Source organism: Protopterus annectens, chromosome 4.part1, assembly GCF_019279795.1.
Source record: "Protopterus annectens isolate FY-2018-M chromosome 4.part1, PAN1.0, whole genome shotgun sequence".
NCBI lineage: Eukaryota > Metazoa > Chordata > Ceratodontiformes > Protopteridae > Protopterus > Protopterus annectens.
In genome coordinates this window covers 812,225,743-812,250,105 of record NC_056734.1, presented here as the reverse complement: position 1 = coordinate 812,250,105, position 24,363 = coordinate 812,225,743, and the positions used below count along the sequence as shown (strand labels likewise).

Genomic DNA, 24,363 nt, shown 5'->3' with positions numbered 1-24,363 from the left:
GAAAAGAATGCTTCTTAAATAACTGGGCTCTAATGGTTTTGTTGTGTTTAGCTTTAAGCCTCAATAAACTAGAACTGATAGGCATGTTCTTCTGGTTTACCCGGACTGACTTCTCTGAGCAGGTGAGCCAAGTATGTTGTCACGGGGTATGTTTCTGAGATTGAGTAAATTAAAAAAAAATCAGTATTATTACGCTTTGACTTCTCAAGTAATTGCTTTGCACTCTGTACTGCACGTTTAATGAGTCCATTTGATTGCGGATACTCTGGACTAATGTTAACATGTACGAAGCCCCACTTTCTTGCAAATTTCTGAAACAATTGGGTACCATTGTCAGAGGTTAATTTCAGTGGACTGTCATGGACTGAGAAATGGCGTTTCAACTTAGTAATGACTGTAGTAGAAGTTACAGTAGATTGGGTAGTAGAGCGATCTCAAACCAATTCGAATAAGAGTCTAACAGTACTAAGTAATGTTGATTGTTCCACTCAAATATGTCAGTAGTTACTATTGACCAAGGTAGTTCAGGGATTTGACTTGGCTAAAGTGGTTCTTTTTGCAAATGCAGTTTAGTACTATTACATACCGAACAGGAAGAAAGTACATTTTCACTGTCTTTCACTAGAGAAGTCCAAAACACAAGTCCTCTCGCCCTTCTCTTAGTAGATTCAGAACCTGGTGACCACGATGCAAAATCTCGACATACTCTTGTTGTAAGGAAGCCAGAACAACAATTTTAGGACCTTTGAAAATAATGCCATCTTCCATCAACAACTCATCTCTGTAAGGAAAGTAAGGTTGCATGTTGGGTGGTACACTGGATTGCTTTGATGGCCATCCAACACTGATGTGATTGAGCTTTTGCAAAACTAGATCGGTCATTGTATGATCTCGTAGCTCATCAAGTTTTGTGGTGGAAAAATTACTTCCATGACATCAAAGTCAAAATTCTCTGTGTCAAGCTGTTCCTTTGTAGTTCTAGGTGATCTGGATAACGCATCAGCCAGATAAATAAGTTTGCCTTTTGTATAGACCATTTTGAAGTTCTGCAATTTAAGCATCATTCTTTGTAATCTCACTGGAGCTGAATGCATAGGCTTCTTTAAAATAGTAATCAAAGGTTGATTATCAGTTTCAGTCTGGATATCTCAACCATAGATATAATCATGAAACTTGCAAACACTATTGCCAAAAGTTCCTTCTCAATTTGAGTATACTACATTTCAATCTGGGTAAGTGTTCTAGATGCGTAAGCTACTGGCCTGCCTTCATGAAGAATAACTGCACCTAAACCAAATTTTGAAGCATCACGGGAAAGTGTTACTGGTTTGTTGAAATCATAGTACCTTAATGTTGGTGGGGTAGCAATTTTCTGCTTTAGAACTTCACATGCTTTCTGGTGCTGTTCTAGCCATGACCATGTAACATTTTTGTGTGTGAGCTCTCGCAAAGGTGCTGTCATTTCACTGTAGTCTGATATAAACTTGCTTAAATAGTTGACCATACCAAGAAAAAGTTGTAGAGCTTGCACATTATCTGGTGCTGGTATTTCAAGAATGGCTGCTTGCTTGGACAGATGTGGTCTCAAGCCAATACTTGTAAGTAAATGACCTACATATGTAACTTCTGGTAGTCTGAATTTACACTTCAGAGGATTGAGCTTTAAGTTCACTTGATGTGTTCTGTCTAGTACTCTCTTGCTTTCTGTCATGCTCTGCCTCGCCATTGTGTCTGACCAGTAAATCATCTACTATTATGGCACAAGGATAACTTGAAAAAATTTCCTCCACTGCATGCTGAAATACTTCACTTTCAGAATTTATTCCAAATGTCATCCAGAGGAATCTGTATCTTCCAAATGGGGTACTGAATGTAGTCTAGTGAAGATTTGCGATCAAGCATCACTTGCCAAAATGAGCTCTCTGCATCCAAGACGGAAAAAAAATCACATTTGGTGTCAGGGCTGCGGCTTCAACTGTACGCATAGGATGACGCGGTCTCTTCAATGCTTTGCTCAAATCTCTTAATGCATATTCTAATTTCATCCAAACCTTTTTTATGAGCTGCTATCATGGATGACACCCATTCGGTAGGTTCTGTAACTGGACAAAATTACACCTTGTTGTACCATTTTATCCATCTGAGCTTTGACTTTATGCTGCATAGCTATGGGAACTCTTCTTGCTGGTCTGACCACTGAACTGATCTCTGGGACTAGTTTCATAGAATATACCACTGGAAGTTTGCCCAACTTGTCATCAAAAACATCAGCATACTTTGAAAATATAGTGTTAGCTGGGACTGAGGCACATGGTTTTTGATTAACTTCTTTGGTAAAAGAAAGCAGATTCATTTTCAAACTGTCCCTGAGACCCAATAATGACTGCACAGGTCTTCGAACTACAGACAATAATAGGCTGTAAAAGTTCTTGGCCACATAACATGAAAGCACTACTGAGTCTTCAGTTTGAATTTCTTCACCTCCATAAGCAACAAGTTTCGTACAAGTAGTCACATTTAGTTGTTTACCAGCTCTGAATTTGCGAAAGTGTCTGCAGACATAACATTACATTTTGAACCAGTGTCTACTTTTAGCTCTGTGGATTTACCGTTTATCTGTTGCATCAATCTTTTCACCAGTCACTGCCACACCATCTACATAGAAAGTGGACTGTTGCAGGTTTACTTGATCAACGTACTTTTTTGAGTGGCCCTAACTGTGCTAGGTCTACTTGATTTACAAAATCTTTGAAAATGGTTCCATTTCTTACTTTTGTGGCATTGTTGACCAAATGATGTGCACTCCACTTCTGGAATTATGGTTGGCACCACAATTGCAACAATTAACAGTAAAGCTTGATGTGAGTTTTACTGCTTCACCCCTATACTGTACTGAGCAGCGTCTGTTCTGCACTGAATAACGGTTCTGCACTGACCATGCTCCTTTAACTGAACTGGTCTTGGAATTTGCTAGAAGACTACATGTTTTACCTGGAAGTTCTGCAGAGGCTGCTGTTGCCATGTGCTTACGCCTGTTTTTGCCAGTCACATGCTGCATGCTGTCTACATTAGCTCTGGAGCCTGTTAAACCATGTTCTTATCACTGGCAAGCATACTTGTGTGCCTTTGTGTAACTTCCTGGGTCTGACAAATCTCAGTGGCTTTGCAAGGTATCAAATCACTGTCACAAAGCAAAATCTTTCTCACAGCATTATTAACACCGCACATGAGTCTGTCCTTTATTAACTCATCTTTTAAATTACCAAACCTACACTTTTTAGTTTTGTTTCTTAGGTCAGTAATGTAAGCTGCAAAAGTTTCCCCTTGATTCTGATCTCTCATGTAAAACAAATGCCTTTCCAATGTAACATTAGTCTGGGGGTTACACATTTCTCTGAATTTGCACTTCAAACACCCAGGGCTTCTCTTGATTTAGCCTGTACAACAATACGAGTTTTTCCTTCACCTTCATACACTGCTGGTGCATATACAAATAAATGCTCCCTTTCAATGGCCTCTGACCCTGCTAGGTTTACCAAAACGAATGCCCTGGTGCATGCATCTTTATCAGAATAAGCTGCATGTATAAATATACAATACTCTTGCTCAAATATTCTCCAATTCTCTGCAATGTTCTAATCAAATGCAAGTGGTTGTGGCTTGCGAAATCTGTCTGCCATGTTAACATGTCTTAGTGAAGACTCTTGCAAATGTACACAAACACATACACTTATACACACATTCACATGTTCTTGAAATCTTTGCCAGTACTTGGCAATAGCACGATAAGCCTCTGTATAACTGAACTTTACAAAATAAGTCTATTGGTCACTGTAATACTCTGAATTCACTTTACAGTAAAAGCCACTTTTCTTGAAATTATTTTATTGGATGAGCCATTAATCTTGAAATCATTTGACTGTAAGTCATTTGTCATCATTTTAAGAAACCTTTCAAAAAACTGCTCAGTGTGAGTAAACTGGGCAGTAGAAGTGGAGGGCAAGTAACTTTTTGAAGCAACTGTACTTTACAAATAAACTATTTATAAGTAATTGCAATTTGTGAATAAACTGTTTCAAAGTAATTATACTTTGCGAATGAACTGGGCAGAAAAAGCTCACCATGAGAAACAAAATAACAGCACTTTGTGAATAACAGTACACAGCACACTAAAATTTCCCAAAATGGCTGCACATTCCCAAATACTCTTTACAGTGCAAGAAACACTCTGTAATGGCAGCACTCTACAAAGTGACATACCCACGCACAAGAAACATTTTGAAATGGCTGTACTTGACTGCACTTCACCAAATAGTTGCACTTTGCACACAACAAACTCTTCAGAATAAATGCACAGTAATAAACGCACACTGTAAGTACTTTTACACACTTTGAGATACTTCGAATAATTGTAGTTATGCTACTCAAGGCTTCAGTCAATGTGAAGTAGTAATTTATACCAAAACACATGCAGTTGCCTTGCTTTATATTTGCTCAGTGTGCACTTTTCTGCCCCTTCTGTTATATTTGTTTTGCTCATTTAATCTCTTAATCTGCCTATTACTTTCTTGTGCTTGTTTTAACTCTAAACATGCTCATTTTACTGTAAACATGCCTGTTTTGTCAAATAACCTTGTATGAGACATTTTGTTTGATTAATAAGCTTTTTATGCTTCTCTTTTGCTTACTAAACGTTACTTACTATTTGTTTGCTTACTAATATGTTTTGTGCCCTTGTAATGCTCCGTTTTATCTTTTTTAATAAGTAAATCTTTCATGTATATTTTCTTTACCTTTAGCTTGCTTCTGGCCCTTTTTTGCTCTCAGTTCACTTAGGTTGCCTTCGTCGTTACCTCTGTAGCTTGTGGCTCTGAAGAGTAGTCTTCACAGTCCCACTTCTGACACCATTTCACTTGCCAGGTCAGGAAGAAACAGGTGAACGTTGTGGGCTCTTGTTCAAGCAGCTTTATTCTATACAAACACATCATAAACAGAGCTAAGTAACGTTAGCTTGCATACAAACTAGCCATCATGCACATAAATGTTAACACTCTAGCTGCACCATCAAAATGGCACTAAACATAACACGTGCTTGGAATTTATATGCACACACAGACTTAGAAATGCTCCTTAAAGGTACAGGACATCTGTTATTCTACACTATCCATGTCATTGTTCATCACAAATGGGTGTTGGATCCAACCTTGGATCTGAGCTAGCAACTGTCAGACAGATCCAGAGCTCAAACTGCTCCCCTTCCCATAATCCCCAGCTACCTCTTAGCCCTGGAAGAGAAGTACAACCAGTATGCAAGTAAATCCATTGACTACAAAAGTAAAAGCAAAGAAGTAAAAACAGTCACTAGAACCACGAGCAGCTGGTAATGAAGTGGTTTATTAGTTTTAAACAACTTCTAAAACCGCTAGTAAAATATTTCACCTTAAACAAGGCTTTTTCAGGCATATCAAACAAAAAAAATACTGTCTACCTTTTATATAATGTCAAAGTAGTCACATGATGACAGTCAGACCAGATGTTCATCGTGTTTCACTGTTGCAGTCATTACACTTGGGTTATCCTGCTGGCAGGCTACCCGCAGTCTGCCTGAGTTCCAAAGTCCTGATTCGGCGTCGGTTGCTGTCACCTCCTCCCTGACGTCAGTGCGCCAGGGGTATAAAAGATGCAGCTGACGCCATTTTCTTCAGTCTTTCTTGCCGCGCGGTGCCCAAAGCAAAAGCAGTTCGCAAGTGCCAGTCGGCCGACTCCTGAGATTTTCAAATTTCAGATCCGAAGTCTTCATTAAAGCTAACTACCCCTTTGGGGAAACTTTTTTTTCTTGCTCCAGACTGATGTCAGAAAAAGTTAATAATTGTATTTCTTGTGGGAAGCAAATACCTCATAAGGATTTTCTTTCTTACTGTATTCCTTGCCTAGGCCCTGGCCACAATGTTGCTAGTTGTTGGTTTTGTGCTAGATTTAACTAACGCACTATTAAGCATCGATACGATTTTGCATTTCATTATTTTGGCAGAAGATTTAATTATATAATGCCGTTGGTAAAGCCGACGACCGGAGTTCATAAAAAGCGCAAGGAAAAAGAAAAGGACAGGCATCCAAGGTCCAAAACCGATGACGAAGCCTCCGCTAGGCCAGTCGCCAGTTCTCAGTGAGGTGCTTTTGCAGCCCCTGACCACCACTGCCTCAGAGCCACAGGCCGCCTCCGACTTCCACGTGGAGACAACTAGGCCTCTGGATACTCAAGGTATTGGACCTTCGGAAACTATTCCCTCAGATGGGTCTGGAGCCGCTGAGCAGGCATCGGCTTCTGAGGGTGTTTTCAGACCTACACAGTTATATATCGAGCCAACCTCCGCTTCCAAGTCAAAGACTAAAACAGCTTTAAAGTACAGCATTCTCCTGGACAGACTTCCATGCCTAAGAAACAGATGCTCAAAATGGCCGAAGACCTAATTACTTTGATCAGGGGTTCCCATCCTCCTCCTGATAAGAGGCCTAGGCAAGACACTGAATATGATTCTTCCGATCAAGTTTCCTTTTCATCTGACTCCTCTTCAGAACAGGGATACTCTCTTCCTCCCTATGAGGATTCTGATGCTGAAGAATCTATCCCTTCAGCCTCTCCTCCTGAGGACTATTCTTTTGGGGAAACCCTACATACCATGAGGGAGCATTTTCACTGTGAGAGCCAAGATTATTCAGAATCTAAGAAAAGGCTCGGAGATTTTCTTTTATTGCCTCAGCACAAGCCTCTTGCTATTCCACCTGTACTAGACATTGTAGATGTATTTTCAGAGTCCGGTCTGTCTCCTGACTCTTTACCCCCCCTGGACCCGTTAAGCCAGACAGGTACTACAGGGTTCCAGATTCACATAAATTTCTATATAAAAACCGTGCTGCTGACCCCGAAACTATATCTCAGGGTCCCAAAGGGGTCAAGGTTTCCACTGAAAAAAACCCTGTCCCCTCTGATAGGGATTCTAGAGCACTGGACAGATGGGGGGAAAAAGTTTACACCTCTGCTACGTTGGCTGTAAGGGCTTTAAATTGTCAGTTTCATATGCTTAAATATCAGCAATACTTAATGTCACTGCTAAAACAGAAAATGTTGACAAATTCTGAATGTTCTGAAAACAAGGAAATGCAGGATTTATTGCATGCAGCTGAACAAGTGGGAAAGCATACTTTGCAATGTGGTTTTGATTCACTGGAGTCCTCTTGCAGGGCCGCTGTTACAGGCTCTGTCATTCGAAGGCATGCTTGGTTAAAGGAACAGAATTTGCCTGATCATGTTAAAGCAAAATTATTGTATGCTCTATTACAGCATGATACTTTGTTTGGTGTTAAGGCAGAAGAGATGTTAAAGAAAATGGAGGATAAAGCAAAGTCTATGCAGACAGTAAAGGATTTTTTACAGGTTCAGCCACCCAGATTTAGCAGGAACTGGCCTTCTAAGAATTGGTCCTTTCCAGTGTCAGACAGGCCACAAAGAGGCAGATACAGACACCCTAGAGGCAGATCTCAGCCCCAAGGCTCATACAGGCCTAAACAATGGGGTGCTTCTACCTCCAAAAGCGGAGAAGACAAATCACAGCCATATAGGAAACAGTCCCAATGACTTTCCACTGCCAATGCTAAGCACTTATCTTTTGGCAGCACTCTTAGGGGGAAAGCTAGCATATTTTTTTTACAAAATTGGCACATGATCACGAAGTACAAATGGGTCTTGAATATTGTTTCTCAGGGCTACAGGTTCCACTTTCACACCCTTGCAAAGATAAAAGTTATGCCAGACCTGTCACACAATCAATGGGCAGAGGCACAAAAGCAAATTTAATCTCTCATGGACATGAGGGCTATTCAGCGAGTACCACAGCAAGAGCAGGGACAAGGATTTTACTCAAGACTTTTCTTGGTACCCAGAAAGGACAAAGCCTGGAGACCAATACTGGACCTGTCTATTCTAAACACTTTTCTGGACATTCCAAAATTTAAAATGTTGACACTGCAGCAGCTTCTGCCCATGCTGGGCAAGAAGGCTTGGCTGGCAACTTTGGACCTCAAAGAGGCATACCTGCATGTTCCAATCAGACAATCTTGCAGAAGATACCTCAGATTCATAGCTGGCTCAATGCACTAACAATTCTCTGCACTGCCCTTTGGCTTATCTACTGAGCCCAGGGTCTTCACAAAATGCCTGGCACCAGTAATTGCATTTTGCAGACAAAGAGGAATTCAAATATATCCCTACTTGGACGACTGCCTTATTCAAGCAGAGAGCAAGGACATTCTACTGAAGCATCTGGTGTTTGTAAAAAAAATTACTAATTTGCTTAGGGTACACAGTAAACGAAAAGAAATCAAAACTAGTGCCCTCTCAAGAGATAATATTCTTGGGTGCAAGCTTGAATACAACTGCCCAGATGGCTTTCCTCACGCCAGACAAGCAAAGGCAACCATTTACTTCAAACAGATGGCAACAAAAACCCAGTTATCTGCAAGACAAATTCTGCAGGCTTTGGGGCTCATGGCATCATGCATTCTACTGATTCCATATGCAAGACTGCATATGAGGAAACTACAGTGGTACCTAAAAAGTTTATGGAGTCAACTTTGTCACAGTCTGGAAACAATGATTCCTCTCATTCCCTGCCTACAACAGGAGTTTCTTTGGTGGGCAGAGGCATGTCCCCAAAACATGGGACATTTTTTCACTCTACCCCTTGCCAGCCAAACCTTAACTATAGACGCATCAGACTATGCATGGGGGGCCCACCTGGCGGGAAGTTGCATTCAGGGCGTATGGACCCCAAAACAAATGCATCTGCATATCCACCAAAAAGAGATCTTAGCTGTTCAAAATGCCCTGACAGCCTTCAAGGACTTACTTCATCCAGGACAACTACTGATAAATATGGACAACACCACGGTTATGTGGGTATATAAACAAGCAGGGAGGCACACACTGCTACCCCCTTTGCAGACTAGCCATGGCATTGTGGGACACAGCCTTGACTTACCAAATACATCTTCAAGCTCAATTCCTGCCAGGAAAGCAAAATACTCTGGCAGACGACTTAAGCAGAAACCTTATGAACCCTCACGAGTGGAAACTGGATCCACAAGTCTTCAGCATGATAACAAAGAAATGGGGGAGCCCGGACATAGACCTATTTGCCTCCCCTTGGAATTATCAGCTGGACAAATTTTGCACAAGGACTTATCACAGACAAGCATGGAACGTGGATGCCCTATCCTTCATTTGGAAAAACCTATCAGTTTACGCCTTTCCTCCTCTGCCTCTTCTTCCCAAGGTCCTACTAAAGGTCAGACAAGAAAAAACAAAAATAATACTAATCGCCCCTGACTGGCCCCACCAACACTGGTACCGAATCCTAAGGAACATGTCTCAATTTCCAGCTAGGTACTTGCCTCAAATACCTCACTTACTGTCTCAGCCCAACAATCAGATCCTGCACAGCCAGCTCCAAACACTGAACCTGGCAGCATGGCTGATCATGTAGCTATTCAAGCAACACCTCTCAGTAAATCTGTGATGGATGTCATTTTGGAAGCCAGAAGGCCTAGTACTAGAAAATCTTATGCTGATAAATGGAAGAGATTCTGTGCTTGGAACCAAACACAAGGAACTGACACAGCAGAGGCAAATATTCCTCAGATTTTACAATACTGATACATCAGAACCAAATATTCCTCAAATATTACAATACTTTATTGAGATGCTTGACAAAGGCCTATCTTTTTCATCAGTAAAAATCCATACCTCTGACATCTCGGCTCATTACAACGCAGAGCCACCAATCTTTTCTCACCCTTTGCTAAAACAGTATCTTAAAGGGGCCAAAAATTTAAGGCCTCTCAGAAGATCCCCAATTCCTGCATGGGACCTCAATTTTGTGTTGGAAAAGCTCACCCTGCCTCCATTTGAACCAGCTGCTACTGCAGATATAAAGTTTTATCATGGAAAACAGCTTTGCTCCTGGAAATTACTTCAGCAAGAAGGGTTTCAGAGCTACAGGCCCTCATGGCTGTGGAGCCTTTTATCATATTTTACCCAGACATGGTGTCCCTCAGGACCAATCCTTCCTTTATGCCTAAGGTGGTTTCCAGTGTGGCTCTTAACCAAACTATTCATCTGCCAACTTTTTATCCAAATCCGCAGAACAAGGGGGAGCGGATTCTGTATTGCTTGGACGTACACAGACAACTAAGATTCTACTTGAGTAGGACTAAAGCTCTAAGAAAAACTGAGCAGCTGCTGGTGGCATTTTCTGCAGGATCAGAGGGAAAGGCTATTTCAAAGCAGACTATTTCAAAGTGGATAAGCCACTGCATTTGTTTCTGCTACTTATATCATGGTAAACCGGTGCCCAAGGGCATTAGGTCTCATTCCAGCAGGGCTGCACCTACATCAGCAGCTTTTCTCAGGGGGGTACCAACCAAAGACATTCTAGAAGCTGCTACTTGGAGTTCTGTTCATACTTTTACAAAGCATTATCATCTGCCTCTCTTCTCTAAGTTCCAGGCAGGCTTTGCCACTGCAGTTCTGCAGGGCCTTATAGCCGCCCCTAATGCTGTTTAGCTCCAGCCTCCCATCCATAGCTTTGGGATTCTATCCAAATGTAATGACTGCAACAGTGAAACACAAAGAACATAATACAGTTGTTTACACTTACCATAAATGTAGATGTTCGAGTGTATTCACTGTTGCAGTCCAGGTTACACGCCCACCATCCCCCTTTTATTCTGGAGCTTCTCTTTCCTTCACTCTATTCTACAGCCTCTGTGGTGTATTTGCTTTTAGATGAAGGTAAAAATTTATGTTGTTGCATGTATATACACTTTATATATTCTTATATATATATATATATATATATTTGCTCCCCATTTGGGGGGCACCTGACATCTGGGGCAAGAAAAACTAAAGAAAATGGCGTCGGCTGCCTGTTTTAAACCTCTGACAACCTGAAGTCATGGAAGAAGAGACAGCAACTGACGCAGGACCCAAGACTTTGGAATTCAGGCCGACTTGAGGGCAACCTGCCAGCAGATTACCCCAAATGTAATGACTGCAACAGTGAATACACTCTAACATCTACATTTATGGTAAGTGTACACAACTGTACTTTACTGCATCACTCAACAAAACAAATACAGTACCAGACCACAAAAATACTGGGCAACAATAAATAGCATCCTACAGCCCGGGGGAACCACCACTCCTGCCCCCAATATAACCGGTACAGACCTGGATATAGCCTCCAGCTTTAATAACTATTTCACCTCCTCAGTATTGAAATTCTTAAACAACATCATTTCCTCCAACACCCCACAACCACCTCAGGCACAAATCAATACCAAACCTTTCACACTTAAGTCTGTTCCTACCTCTACTATCCAAAAACTCCTTGCCAAGCTCAAACCAACCACCCTTGCAGCTGATAATCTTCCTGCCGAATACCTCCAAATTGCACCCACAGCTATACCCTATCACATTTCACTTCTAATAAATAGATCCGTCAATGAACACACTATTCCATTCGTGTGGAAAACCTCATATATCATACCACTCCACAAAGGTGGCCCCCTCCATTGACCTTTCCAACTATTGACCAATTGCAATTCTCACCCCTCTCTAAGATCCTAGAAAGATGTATTCATCACCAGTTCCTCTTCTATTTCCTCACCAACAACCTTCTCTTCTCAACCCAAGACTGATTTTGCCCATCCCACAGCACCACCACTGCCCAACTCAAATTTACCAATACTATAAACTCCCACAGGAATCTAGGTATATTTGTCTCCGCTACCTTCCTTGATTTATCCAAGGCACTCGACTCAGTCTCACATAATAAACTACTGTCTTGTCTCTCTGACCTCAACCTTAACAACCCCACCCTCCTTTGGTTTAAAAGATATTTAGATAAGCACCAACAATCCGTAAAATGGCATAACTCCCCATCCCTCCCCACTCCCAACCTCCCTAGGTATGCCGCAAGGCTCAATCCTAGGACCCCTTCCTTTTAATATCTTCACAAACCAACTCCACTCAGCTACCTCTAAAGCCAACATAGTCCAATACGCTGACGACACATCTCTCATATGCTCTGCACCCAACATCAACTTCTCCTACAAAAAGCCCAAGAAGCCTTCTCTGAAATAGAGAACTGGCTTAACAACTCAACTCATACTAAATCCCAAGAAAACACAATTAATGCTATTCCACTCTACTAAAACGAGCATTACTTTCTCTATACTCTCCACCAGCAAAACCCAAATCACCCCTGACACTGAGGCTAAACTCCTAGGAGTTACCATTGACCAGCAACTCAAATTCACAAAGCACATAACAACCATCACTAAAGTCCACTAAAAGCTTAGGTCCCCTCTATTGCTGTAAAAGTTATCTAACCACCGAATCTCGAATTGCAATAGCAGGACCCACCTCCTATGTATTCTACTTTATGCATCCCCAATTCTAACTAATCTTTACAAAACTGACCTTAACAAACTTTCCATCTATTACAATAAAATTGTTAGATTCGCTACCAGTGCCAAATCACGATCCCACCACTGCCTTTCCCTACAAACCTTGCACTGGCTTGAATTTTTGAACCTAGTAAGGTACCATCAACTCAGCCTACTCATCTAATTCTGTACTATCCCAAGAAACCCCCCAGCCTGACTGGCATGCTGAACTTCTACAGTTCAAATAGACAACTTCAGTCCTCCAACAAAACCTTAATCTAAACCATCATATGAAAAGACAACTCCGGGGAATCACTATTTGCCCATGAAACAGCAAAAATATGGAACAACCTTCCCACTGACCTCAGATTACAAAACCCCCCACCCTCCTTCAAAAGCCTACTTAAAACATACCTCTTCACCAACCATCTCTGCAACTGTAATTGACCCCCTGAAGCCTCATCCACTTTATATTTCTGCACCCCATCTATCCTGGACAACACAAACACCATCTAACTATACCTATCCATGTGTGAGCAATAACCTGTATGAGTATGTGTGTGTGTGTGTGTGTGTGTGTGTGTGTGTCTGTGTGCGCGCGCGTGTGTGTCTGTCTGTGTGTGTGCGTGTGTGGGTCTGTGTGTGTCTTGTGTGTCTGCGTGTGTGGGTCTTTGTGTGTCTGTGTGTCTGCGTGTGTGTGTCTGTCTGTGTACGTATGTATATGTGTATATATAATGTGTGTGTGTTTGTATACTTGTATATGCTCCTACATCTATATTTCCTTGTGTGTGTGTGTGTGTGTGTGTGTGTGTATATGTATATATCTATATATATTTGTATGTAGCAACTTAAACATATATATATTCTTATTCAGTTGTGAAATATCTTGCAATGCTCTAGCAGGTTCTTATCTACTCTCACTGTATATTTTGTGCACTTGCATTTTCAACCAAAAGAGGGAATATCCTCTTATTGTATACTAACGGTTGTAAAGTCTACAATCTGTGTGCTACTACTCTGTAATGTTTCTCTTGTAAGTTTTTATTCTCTCTATAAACTCATGGAGTTTTTCTCCCAAGGACTCTGCTGAAAACGGGCACTTGTTGTCCAGTCGGGCTATCCTAGCAAACAAATGATAAGTAAATAAATAAATAAATAAAAATTTAACATTTTTGAAGACGTCATCCAGGTTACGTAGACAGGACCTGCCCTTAATGAATCCAGACTGGGTTGGACAAAGAGCCTGTAGGTTATCTGTGTTCTTTATACATTAATTCCATAATGATCCTTGCCATAGCTTAGAGAGAGACTGGTCAGACTTATGGGTCTATTTTTACCCAACCTTTGTGCAAGAGAATGACTGTTGCTGTCCTCCGGTCATCTGGCCCAAAGCTTGTTTTGAGGTTGATATTGTATAGCTCTTGTTGGGGATCAGACAAGTCATTTGTCAAGCTAACCGGTAGGCAGTCTGTTATATTATCTGTCCCCAATAGACATAGTGATGTTCTTCGTGTTTCACTGTTGCAGACATCACATTTGGGTTATCCCTGCCATGGTAGCCCTCGGCCGGCCTGAATACCAGAGACTTAGTATTTCTGCGTCGGTTGCTGTCACTTGAGGACTGACATCAGGTCGTCAGTGGTATAAAGGAAGGCATCCGATGCCATTACATCAGTCTTTCTCGCCGTGGAGCCCGCAGAAGCAGTTTGCATGAGTGCCAGTCGGCCGCTACCCGAGCTTCGTTTCCGAATTGAAGTTGAAATCTTCGTAAGCTAAGTACTCCATTGGGGATCCTTTTTTCGTGGACTAACCGATTTCAGAAGAAGTTAATAATTGTTTAGCCTGTGGAAAGCAAGTACCACACCAGGACTTCCACTCTTACTGTGTCACTTGTCTAGGACCAGACCACAACATCCCTCGATGTCTCTTCTGTGCTTTAACGCCAGCACTATTCGTTGTCGGGCCCTTAATGTAGCCAGATATTTCCGTTTACAGTTCTCGAATTCCAATATGCCTTCGGTAAGCCGTCTGACAGCAGATCTTCCAAAAAAATGTAAAGATAAAGAGAGAGACAGACCGCACAGGACCAAACCTTCCGGTGATGCTTCCGTTAAGCTGGTCGTCAGTCCTATGGAACTCAGTGAGGTACTTTCGCCCGCTTCATTTAATTTGCAGGCCTCTACCGAGACCCTTTCGGAGTCCGGTATGCCACAGAACTCTTCTTCGTCTAAGGATCCTGCAGTCATCTCTACCTTGGATGGGTCCGGAGCCACTGTGCAGGCACCGGTTTCCGAGGAAGTCCTTCACAACACCGAATCCCAACATAAACTGACGCCTTCTTTCACGGCTTCCATTCTTTCGAAAACAACCGAATTCCTCAGGCCCAGAGGTCGAATCACACCCAAGAAACCGACTAACCTTCTCAGGTGCCTGCTCCCTTGCCTCCGTCTCAAATGCTTAAAATGGCAGAGGACCTTATCATGCTGTTTAGGGGAAGCCAAGTCACTCCCTCAAAAAGGAAACGAGGTCTGTCTCAAGTAGTTTTGTCTGAACAAGAGTCAGATTAATCCGATGCATCTGACTATGAAGACATGCAGCTCCTCTCCATATATGAGGATTCTGATGCAGAGAAATCCATTCCTTGAATCCAGCTGGACTCCAGACGCCGTCCCTCCTGCTCCCAGAAAACCAGACAGGTACTGCAGAGTCCCTGACTCACAAATATCTTTTTAAAAATCCAACAGCTGACCCTGAGGTCATTACTCAAGGGCCTAAAGGGATTAAAGCAACCTCAGCTAAGAATCCCACCCCCCCTCTGTCAGGGATTCCCTAGCACTGGACAGATGGGGTAAAAAAGTATACACCTCAGCTACTGTTGCTATCAGGGCACTAAGTTATCAGTTCCATATGCTTAAGTATCAGCAGCATATCTTGGAACTCCTTAAACAAAAAAAGTTCCTCCTTTCCAGCATGGGCAGAATCGAAAGATTTACAGGACTTAATGCATTCTGCTGGTCGAGTAACTAAACACACTTTTCACTGCGGTTTAGACGCCCTATAAGCTTCTTGCAGGCCAGCAGTCACCGGATCTGTCATTAGAAGACATGCATGGCTTAAAGAACAACTCCTGTCAGACCATGTCAAATTAAAATTGTTGGATGCACCCTTGCACAAAGATAACTCAGTCGGTACTAAAGCTGAAGAGAGCCTAAAAAAAGATGGAAGAAAAAGTAAAATCTATGCAGACTGTTAAAGATTTCTTACAAGTCCAGCCCCCTAGGTTCAGCAGGCATTTTCCCTCCAAGCACTGGTCCTTTCCTTCTCCCAGTCGGCAGGGCCAGCCTAGGCCCTGAGGAAACAGACCCCCACAGACAGCAGCCCCAGGGCTCGCAGAGATCTAAGCAGTGGACTACCTCCATTTCAAAACCAGGGAGTTCTAAGCCACCCCCTTATGGTAAGAACTCACAATGACTCGCCCCCTCCCAACCTCGCCTCTGCCCACCTTCACATACCCCTAGGAGGAAAACGGTCTTTCACAAGTGCACCCGGGCCACCATTACCAAGGACCAATGGGTTCTGAACATTGTGTCACAAGGGTACAAATTCTACTTCCACACCCTTCCAACCCCAAAAGGGTTCTCAGATCTACCACCAAATCAGTGGGCAAGAGGCTCAAAAGCAAATCCATTACCTACTCTCCTTGGGGGCAGTAGAGCACGTTCCTGCAGAGCAGATAGGCCAAGGCTTCTACTCCAGACTTTTTCTGTTGCCCAGAAAAGAGGGCACCTGGCACCCCATTTTCTATCTATCCATTTTAAACGCCTTCCTGGTGATCCCAAAATTCAAAATGCTCACCCTCCAGCAGCTGCTACCTATGCTCTCCATGGACGCTTGGCTAGCCACCCTGGACCTAAAAGAGGCCTACCTCCACATTCCTGTCGGGGAGTCCTGCAGAAAATATCTCTGCTTCAGGGCAGGATCTCAACACTTTCAGTTCTCTGCGCTTCCCTTTGGCTTATATACTGCTACCAGAGTTTTCACAAAATGCCTGGCTCCAGCCATTGCCTTTTGTAGACAAAGAAATATTCAAATTTACTCCTGCTTAGATGACTGCCTTATTCAGGCAGACAGCCAGGAAAAGTTGCTCAAAGACCTGGCATTTGTAAAGGACCTACTAACCTCCCTAGGTTACACAATCAACGAAAAGGAATCCAAACATGTACCCACCAAAAGGATAATTTTCCTGGGAGCAAGTCTGGACACAGCATCCCAGATGGCATGCCTTACACCAGAGAAACAAATTTTCTTATCAGCTTACTTCTGTCAACTGGCCACCAGGCCGCTCTTGCATTCTCCACATTCCATATGCCAGACTGCATATGAGGAAACTTCAGTGGTATCTAAAGAGCATTTGGTGTCATCACTCTCAAGATCTGCAAACTCTTCTGCCTATTGTTCCTTGCCTGAGAAAGGAATTTCTTTGGTGGGCAACAGCCTGCTCCCATAACAAGGGACTGCCCTTCTCCCCACACCCTGCCACCCAGACCCACAGATGCATCAGACTATGCTTGGGGTGCACACTTGGACAGCAGATGCTTACAGGGCCAATGGAACCCCCAGCAACTCCCCCTGCACATCAGTCAGAAAGAGATGATGGCTGTGCAGCAGGCCTTGATAGCTTTCAAACCCTTCCTCTCTCCAGGGGTTCTCCTGATGAAAACAGACAACACCACTGTGATGTGGTACATCAGCAAGCAGGGAGAGGGACTCTCTCCTACCCGCTGTGCAGGCTGGACATGACCCTTTGGTTCACAGCCTCTTCCATGCAAATACACCTGTTAGCACAATACCTGCCAGGCTCTCTCAACTCCCTGGTAGACCAATTAAGCAGAATAATCATGGACCCCCACAAGTGGCAGCGCAACAGAAACACCTTCTTCCTAATAACTCAGAAATGGGGAACTCCAGAGGTCAACCTCTTTGTCTTCCACACCAACCATCAGCTCAGCAATTTTGCACCAGGCAGCATCACTTCATGGCTTGGAAAGTGGATGCCCTGTTCTTTCCCTGGGTAAACGTCTCGGTCTATGCATTTCCTCCCCTACCTCTCATTCCCAGGGTAGTGATCAAAATAAGGGAGGAAAAACCAAGGACCATTCTCATAGCTCCAGACTGGCCCAGGCAACATTGGTACCCCTTGCTGCGCAGGCTGTCCCCGCTGCCTCAATGGAATCTTCCTCAGATTCCAAACCTCCTAATCCAGAGGGAAGGGGAATTCATGCACCCCCATTTGCAGATTCTCAGTTTGGCAGCTTGGCTTATACCCTAACCCCTGACCAATCTGCCATCCTCTGTAAACAAGTTTGGATGTTATCCGAGAAGCCAGACGCCCTAACACAAGAAAGTCTTATGCAGATACATGGACAAGGTTCTGTACCTGGATCCAGGCTAAGGGGGCCAATACGTCACAGCCCTCCATACCTCTCATCCTGGATTACTTCGTTGACCTACTACACAGTGGTCTCTTTCTGCTCTAAAAAAATTCATACCTCTGCCATTTCTGCTCATTTTCCCACTGAGCAGCCTCTTTTTTTCACACTCTCTGATTAAACAGTTCATCAGAGGGGCTAGCAACTTGAAGCCCCCCAGAAGGGCACCAACACCAGGCTCACCCTGCCCCTTTCGAAACAACTTCTTTTGCAGATCTAAACTTTCTCTCCTGGAAGACTGCCTTCTTTCTGGCCATCACTTCATCCAGAAGAGTCTCTGAGCTGAAAGCACTCCTAGCTGTGGAACCCTTCATCTTCCATGCAGACAGGGTATCTCTCAGAACTAATCCATCCTTCATGCCCAAGGTGGTGTCCAGTGTGGCTCTCATCCAAGCCATCCATTTACCCACCTTCTTTCCTAAACACTAAAACAAGGGAGAAAGGAGTCCGCATTCTCTAGGTGTGCACAGACAGCTCAGATACCATCTGGACAGGAATAAACCCTTCAGAAAGTCTGATCAATTGCTGGTTAATTTTGCTTCAGGGGCAGAAGGCAAAGCCATCTCCAAGCAAACCCTTTCCAAATGGATAGCACACTGCATCTATTTTTGCTACAAACAGCATGGCAAGACTCCCCCCAAGGGGATTAGGACAAACCTCACTAGAGCAGCCTCCACCTCTGCAGCTTTCCTCAGAGGAGTCCCCACCACGGACATCCTTGAGGCTGCCACCTGGACATCTGTTCATACTTTTGCCAAGCATTACTACCTGCCTCTCTTCTCCAAATCCGGGGCAGGGTTTGCCTCTGCAGTCTTGCAGGGCATGCTAGCCAGCCCCTAGCCTCCTGGACTGCATCTACCCATTTCCTCAGCTTTGGGAATGTACCCAAATGTGATGACTGCAACAGTGAAACACGAAGAACATAGTACAGTTGTGTACACTTACCATAAATGTAGATGTTAGAGTGTATTCACTGTTGCAGTCCTGGTTTCCCTCCCTCCATCCCCCCTTTCTCTTTTTCTCCCTTTTTTTATTTTTTCCTTGTTGTTGTCCTTCCTTACAAGGGACATATTGGTATTTATTTTCCACTGGTGGGGTTCTACCACCAGAGCCTGGCCTCCTACTTGGGGGGGGGGGGTGCCTGACAGGTTAGGGCAAGAAAAACTGATGTAATGGCGTTGGATGCCTTCCTTTATACCATTGGCAACCTGATGTCAGTCCTCAAGCGACAGCAACCAATGCAGAAATACTAAGTCTCTGGTATTCAGGCCGGCCAAGGGCTACTCTGGTAGGGATAACCAAAATATGATGACTCCAACAGTGAATACACTCGAACATCTGCATTTATGGTAAGTGTACAGAACTGTACTTTCTTGGCCTTAGAGAAGCCCCTGAGAACTTGTTCTTGGGAAGTTTTAGTGCGGGATGTTTGTATTCTGAAAATATTGTAGGGAAGGGGGGATGAAGTGGGGGGATGAAGTGTGAGATAAATCTGTCTGCTGGTAGATTGGCTATATCTTCTTGGTCTGATTATGTGATATTTGTAATTAGGTCTGCACAGTGCTGGACATTGTTTCTGACATTTGTAACATAATCAGAGATGGCTTTATGGTAATCCTTTACCTGAGTGGCTGTTTTGGCCTCTTATCTGGCTTTGGCTGACTTGATCAGGGGTCAGTGTTCCTTGTTTAGTTGACTGAGTGTTTTGGGCATTTTGAGAGTTATATTTATTTTTGTGTGCAATAAGTTTTCTCTTTTGTCTTATTATGTAGCCTGTTTAAATTTGGGTTCTACCATAGGGGTATGTTTTGAATTTGGCATTGTATGTATTTGTTAGGGAGACAGATGTGTCTGTGCAGCTGTTTACATATGCATAAAATTTGGCAGTAAGGGGTTCCTCATAAGCATGGAGTCAAATTAGGGTGGGCTTCTGAATATATCCAGTTCATCACTTAGTATTAGTAGTTTAGCTTTTGCATAATCCGTGAATACCACTGTATTGCAAGATGCTCCAGGTTTCAGTTTCATGGTGATGGTCTGATTTGACCACTGAGGATGTTAGAATTGGTAGGGAGTAAATTTGCCCCATTTTAGTAAGGGCCAAATCCACATTATCGCTTCTAGTTAGGATATAGACTCATTGAGTTTGTATTGAAGTCCAGAAATCTCTAGGCATACATATTTGAGGATGTACAAGTCTCCTGGTTTATGGAGGAGTAGTTGAAGTTTTCTAGGGGAATGTTGTGTGGCTTAATAGATATGATGACATACTAGTTAGGAGGTATGGGCCGAGGGGAATGTAGAGGGGGTACTTTATAGTTGGCTATGATATGATGAGCGGTTTTCTTAATAAGTTGGATTTGGAGGAGTTTGAGGTCATTATCTTGTCTAACTAGTCTAGAAAGTATTTTTAAGAATATGAAGGAGCCAGCATCTATAGTGCATTTGCCTAATGTGGTGGATTTGAACATGTGAAAGGCATAACCCTGCACTGGTGGAATGCTTTCAATAGTTTTAAAGCAGGTCGCTGTCTTGCGATATACATGTATACAGTGGATATAAAAAGTTTATACACCCCTGTTAAAGTGCCAGGTTTCTGTGATATAAAAAATGAGACCACAATAAATCATTTCAAAACTTTTCCCACCTTTTAATGTGACCTATGACCTATACAATTCAGTTGAAAAACAAACAAATCTGTTAGGGGAAAAATATAAAAAATAAAACATGTACAATAGGCTGGTTGGATAAGTGTCCACACCCTTAAACTAATACTTTGTTGAAGCACCTTTTGATTTAATTACAACATTCAGTCTTCTTGGGTACACACCTGCCTTCAATTAAAGAGACTCTGATTAACCCCAAATAAAGTTCAACTGTCCTAGTAGGATTTTCCTGACATTTACTCAGTTGCCTGCTACAGCAAAAGCCAAGGTTCGCAGAGCTTACAAAGCATCAAAGGTATCTCATTGTTGAAAGATATCAGTCAGGAGAAGTGTACAAAAAATTTCCTCAGCATTGGATTTACCATGAAACACGGTCATCAAAAAGTGGAGAAAATATGGGACAACAGTGATGTTGCAAAGAACTGGACGTCCATCCAAAATTGATGAAAAGACAAGTCGAAAACTGGTTAGGGAGGCTGCCAAGAGACCTACAGCAGCACTGAAGAAGCTGCAGGAATTTCTGGCAAGTACTGGTTGTGTACTACATGCGACAACAATCCCCTGTATTCTCCATGCGTCTGGACTGTGGGGTACAGTTGCAAGACGGAAGCCTTTACTTACACAGAAAAACATCCAGGCCTGGCTAAAATTTGCAAAACAATACATAAAGTCTCCCAAAAGCATGTCTGAAAATGTGTTATGGTCTGATGAGACTAAGGTTGAACTTTTTGGCCACAATTCCAAAAGGTACGTTTGGCGCAAAAAACAACATTTCGCATCACCAAAAGAACACCATCCCAGCGGTGAAGCATGGTGGTGGCAGTCTCATGCTTTGGGGTTGCTTTTCTTCAGCTGGAACAGGGGCTTTAATCAAAGTGGAAGAAAATTAAGAATGGGTCCGAATACCTGTCACTTTTGGCTCCAAACCTTTAGGCGTCTGCTAGAAAGATGAAGAGGAATTTCACCTTTCAGTACGACAATCCACATCAACAAAAGAAAGGCTTCACCAGAAGAAAGTTTTGGAATGGCCCAGCCAGAGCCCAGACCTAAATCCAATAGAAAATCTGTGGGGTGACCAGAGGGCTGTGCACAAGAGATCCCCTCGCAATCTGACAGATTTGGAGCACTTTTGCAAGGAACAGTGGGCAAATATTGCCAACTCAAGATGTGCCATGCTGATAGACTCCTACCCAAGAAGACTGAATGCTGTAATTAAATTAAAAGGTGCTTCAGCAAAGTATTAGTTTAAGGGTGTGCACACACAACAAAGTATTGGTTTAAGGGTTTGCACACTAATGCAACCAGCATATTGTACATTTTTTTATTTTTTATATTTTTCCCCTAACAGATTTGTTTGTTTTTCAATTGAATTGTACACGTTATAGGTCGCATTAAAGGTGGGAAAAGTTTTGAAATGATTTATTGTGGTCTCATTTTTTATATCACAAAAACAGCATTTTAACAGGGGTGTGTAAATTTTTATATCCACTGTGTGTGTGTACATCTATATATATATATATATATATATATATATATATATATATATATGTATGTATAAAATACCAGTGTTGTTCAGGGTAAGGAATATTTGTAGGGAGCAGTAACCTGTACCTTAATGTTGTTTGTATTCTGTTTACTTATGTTTACATATGATAGCCTTCAGAGTGCTCCAGGCAATCCTTAGCAAAGCATTGATGTATATACTACTTCTTCTTTTGACACCAGAAGCTAAGCCACTTGTAGAAATCCATTATCTTTTTTCGTTTTGCTGCAGTATTCTTAATGATGGTAGAATGCTGCTTCTCTAGCCTTTCTTTCAACATCTTTGTTTTCCATACTTAAACTGAAAGTAAGTGTATAAAATGCAGTAAGGTGGTGTAATGTCTACTGTTAAGTATTCCACTGTTTAGTAGATTCCTCCCTTATGCATTCAAATAGGTATATAATTTATGGAGGCATTATCAACATTTCATCTGGCACAGCAGTGTCTGCATTTGGTCGAGTACCCAAAGGCTGCTATCTTTTTCCTCTTACGGAGAAACAGCAGTTGTGTCTGTGTTTTTACATCTTTCACTGTAGTAAATGGGAAAGGTTGACACAAGATGACATGGAGAACACATTCTATACTTAACTGATTAATTCACAAAATGGCTGTAATTGTTTCATAGAAAACCCACGCCTTAGGCATAAAACAGTTTGTGTCTTAAAATCCTGCTGCACACATGCAAAGTAATTGCCATTTCCAACTTATCTGTCTCAGGGATGCTGTAGGATTCCTTGTGCTTAATTGCAGACTTATTTTTTCAAGTGCTTTCTTTCACCTGGTATGTTCTTTGCCGATAGAGGACAAGTTCATTTCTGTACAGTGGTACCCACTTGCTTTGTTGTATAGTTTCTCCTTTTAGTGTTTTCCTTGTGAATACTGACTTATTTTTAATGATAATGTTTGGTTAATGTATATCACTCTGGACATAGAGATTCTCCTTTACTAGAGGAGATAAGAACCGCCATTGAATTTCTGTTCTGTTTTTCTCTTTTAGTCTCGTCCCCCTGTGAGTACTTCAGCCACTGTTCCTGCAGCTGTGGTAGCAACTGTTTCAGCGACAAGAGCACAGTCTCCTGTTATTACTTCAACTACTACTCATGCCACGGAAACAGCTCTTAGGTAATATAATGTAGTAGTATTGTAGACATCTGGCAATGGAATGTCATTTGTAAGTTTGTGTTTGCTTGTGTGTGTGTGTGTGCGCGCATGTATGGGTCTACTTCAGAGTACTGAAACACTGAAAAAACAAAAGACTGAATCCCAAAAGACTGAAAATTCAAAATATTGAATGATGGAATTTGTCCAGTCTCCACTGTTATGCATTCTTGGAGTTGGTATATTTAGTTAGGGTGTGTGGGTGTGTGTGGGTGTGGGGGGGTGGGCTTGCCCCCTGCATTAAAAACGTGTTCAGTGTTTTGAATTTTCAGTCTTTTTTGGTTTGTCAGTCTTCTGAAGTAGACCCGTATGTATGTAAATATATCTACACACACACACACACACACACACACACACACACACACACACACACACACACACACACTAATCACTACTTCATTTTCAGTAATTCTTTGTGGTTTATTTTCCAGTGTTTTTTGCTGGTTGTAAGTTGTAATGCTTCCACAATTTCCTATGTAGCAGTCTTGTCCCATTATTATACCTTTCAGCATACAGACCCTTGCCCATAAGTATAGCACAACCAACACTAAGGTGGGCAGCTGTTTCTATTTTACAGTCATGTTTCCATTATGCTTGGGCTGGTAAATCATAAAGTAAAGGTCAGCATACAAAATACCTCTGTGGCAGAAATGTAGTCCCTGCTCATTAGTAAAGGACCTAATGAATTTACTTGAAACAAAATGAAGCTTTAGATATGCTTGCCACTTTTAACATTCCAACAGTTTTCCAGACGGTTTGAGAAGGCTAAGAACTGCTGTCCCTAGCATGGTCAGTTGGATATGCATTGGGCCTAAAAACAGTTGTGAAGTGTTTCATTATCGGAGTCTGGAGCTGTAGAATTAGTATTTTGCCAAGTAATTCTGAAAACCTTGCATGTGTTTCTCTGAGACGGCTTCGGAGGGGTCCCACTGACTTCAACCATCTTTATATTCTGGAAGTGCATTGTGAAATCCTTAATGTTTCTGACACAGCTGTTCCC

General features: G+C 42.4%; 1 protein-coding gene across 1 annotated transcript in view; it reads left to right on the top strand.

Moving 5' to 3' along the window:
- SAP130 (Sin3A associated protein 130) overlaps positions 1-24,363 on the top strand; it is a 547,137-nt gene that overhangs the window by 99,325 nt on the left and 423,449 nt on the right. Inside the window, exon 7 of the mRNA XM_044070859.1 lies at positions 23,203-23,327. Coding sequence (XP_043926794.1) covers positions 23,203-23,327 — 125 coding nt within the window. The remainder of the gene's footprint in view (positions 1-23,202; positions 23,328-24,363) is intronic.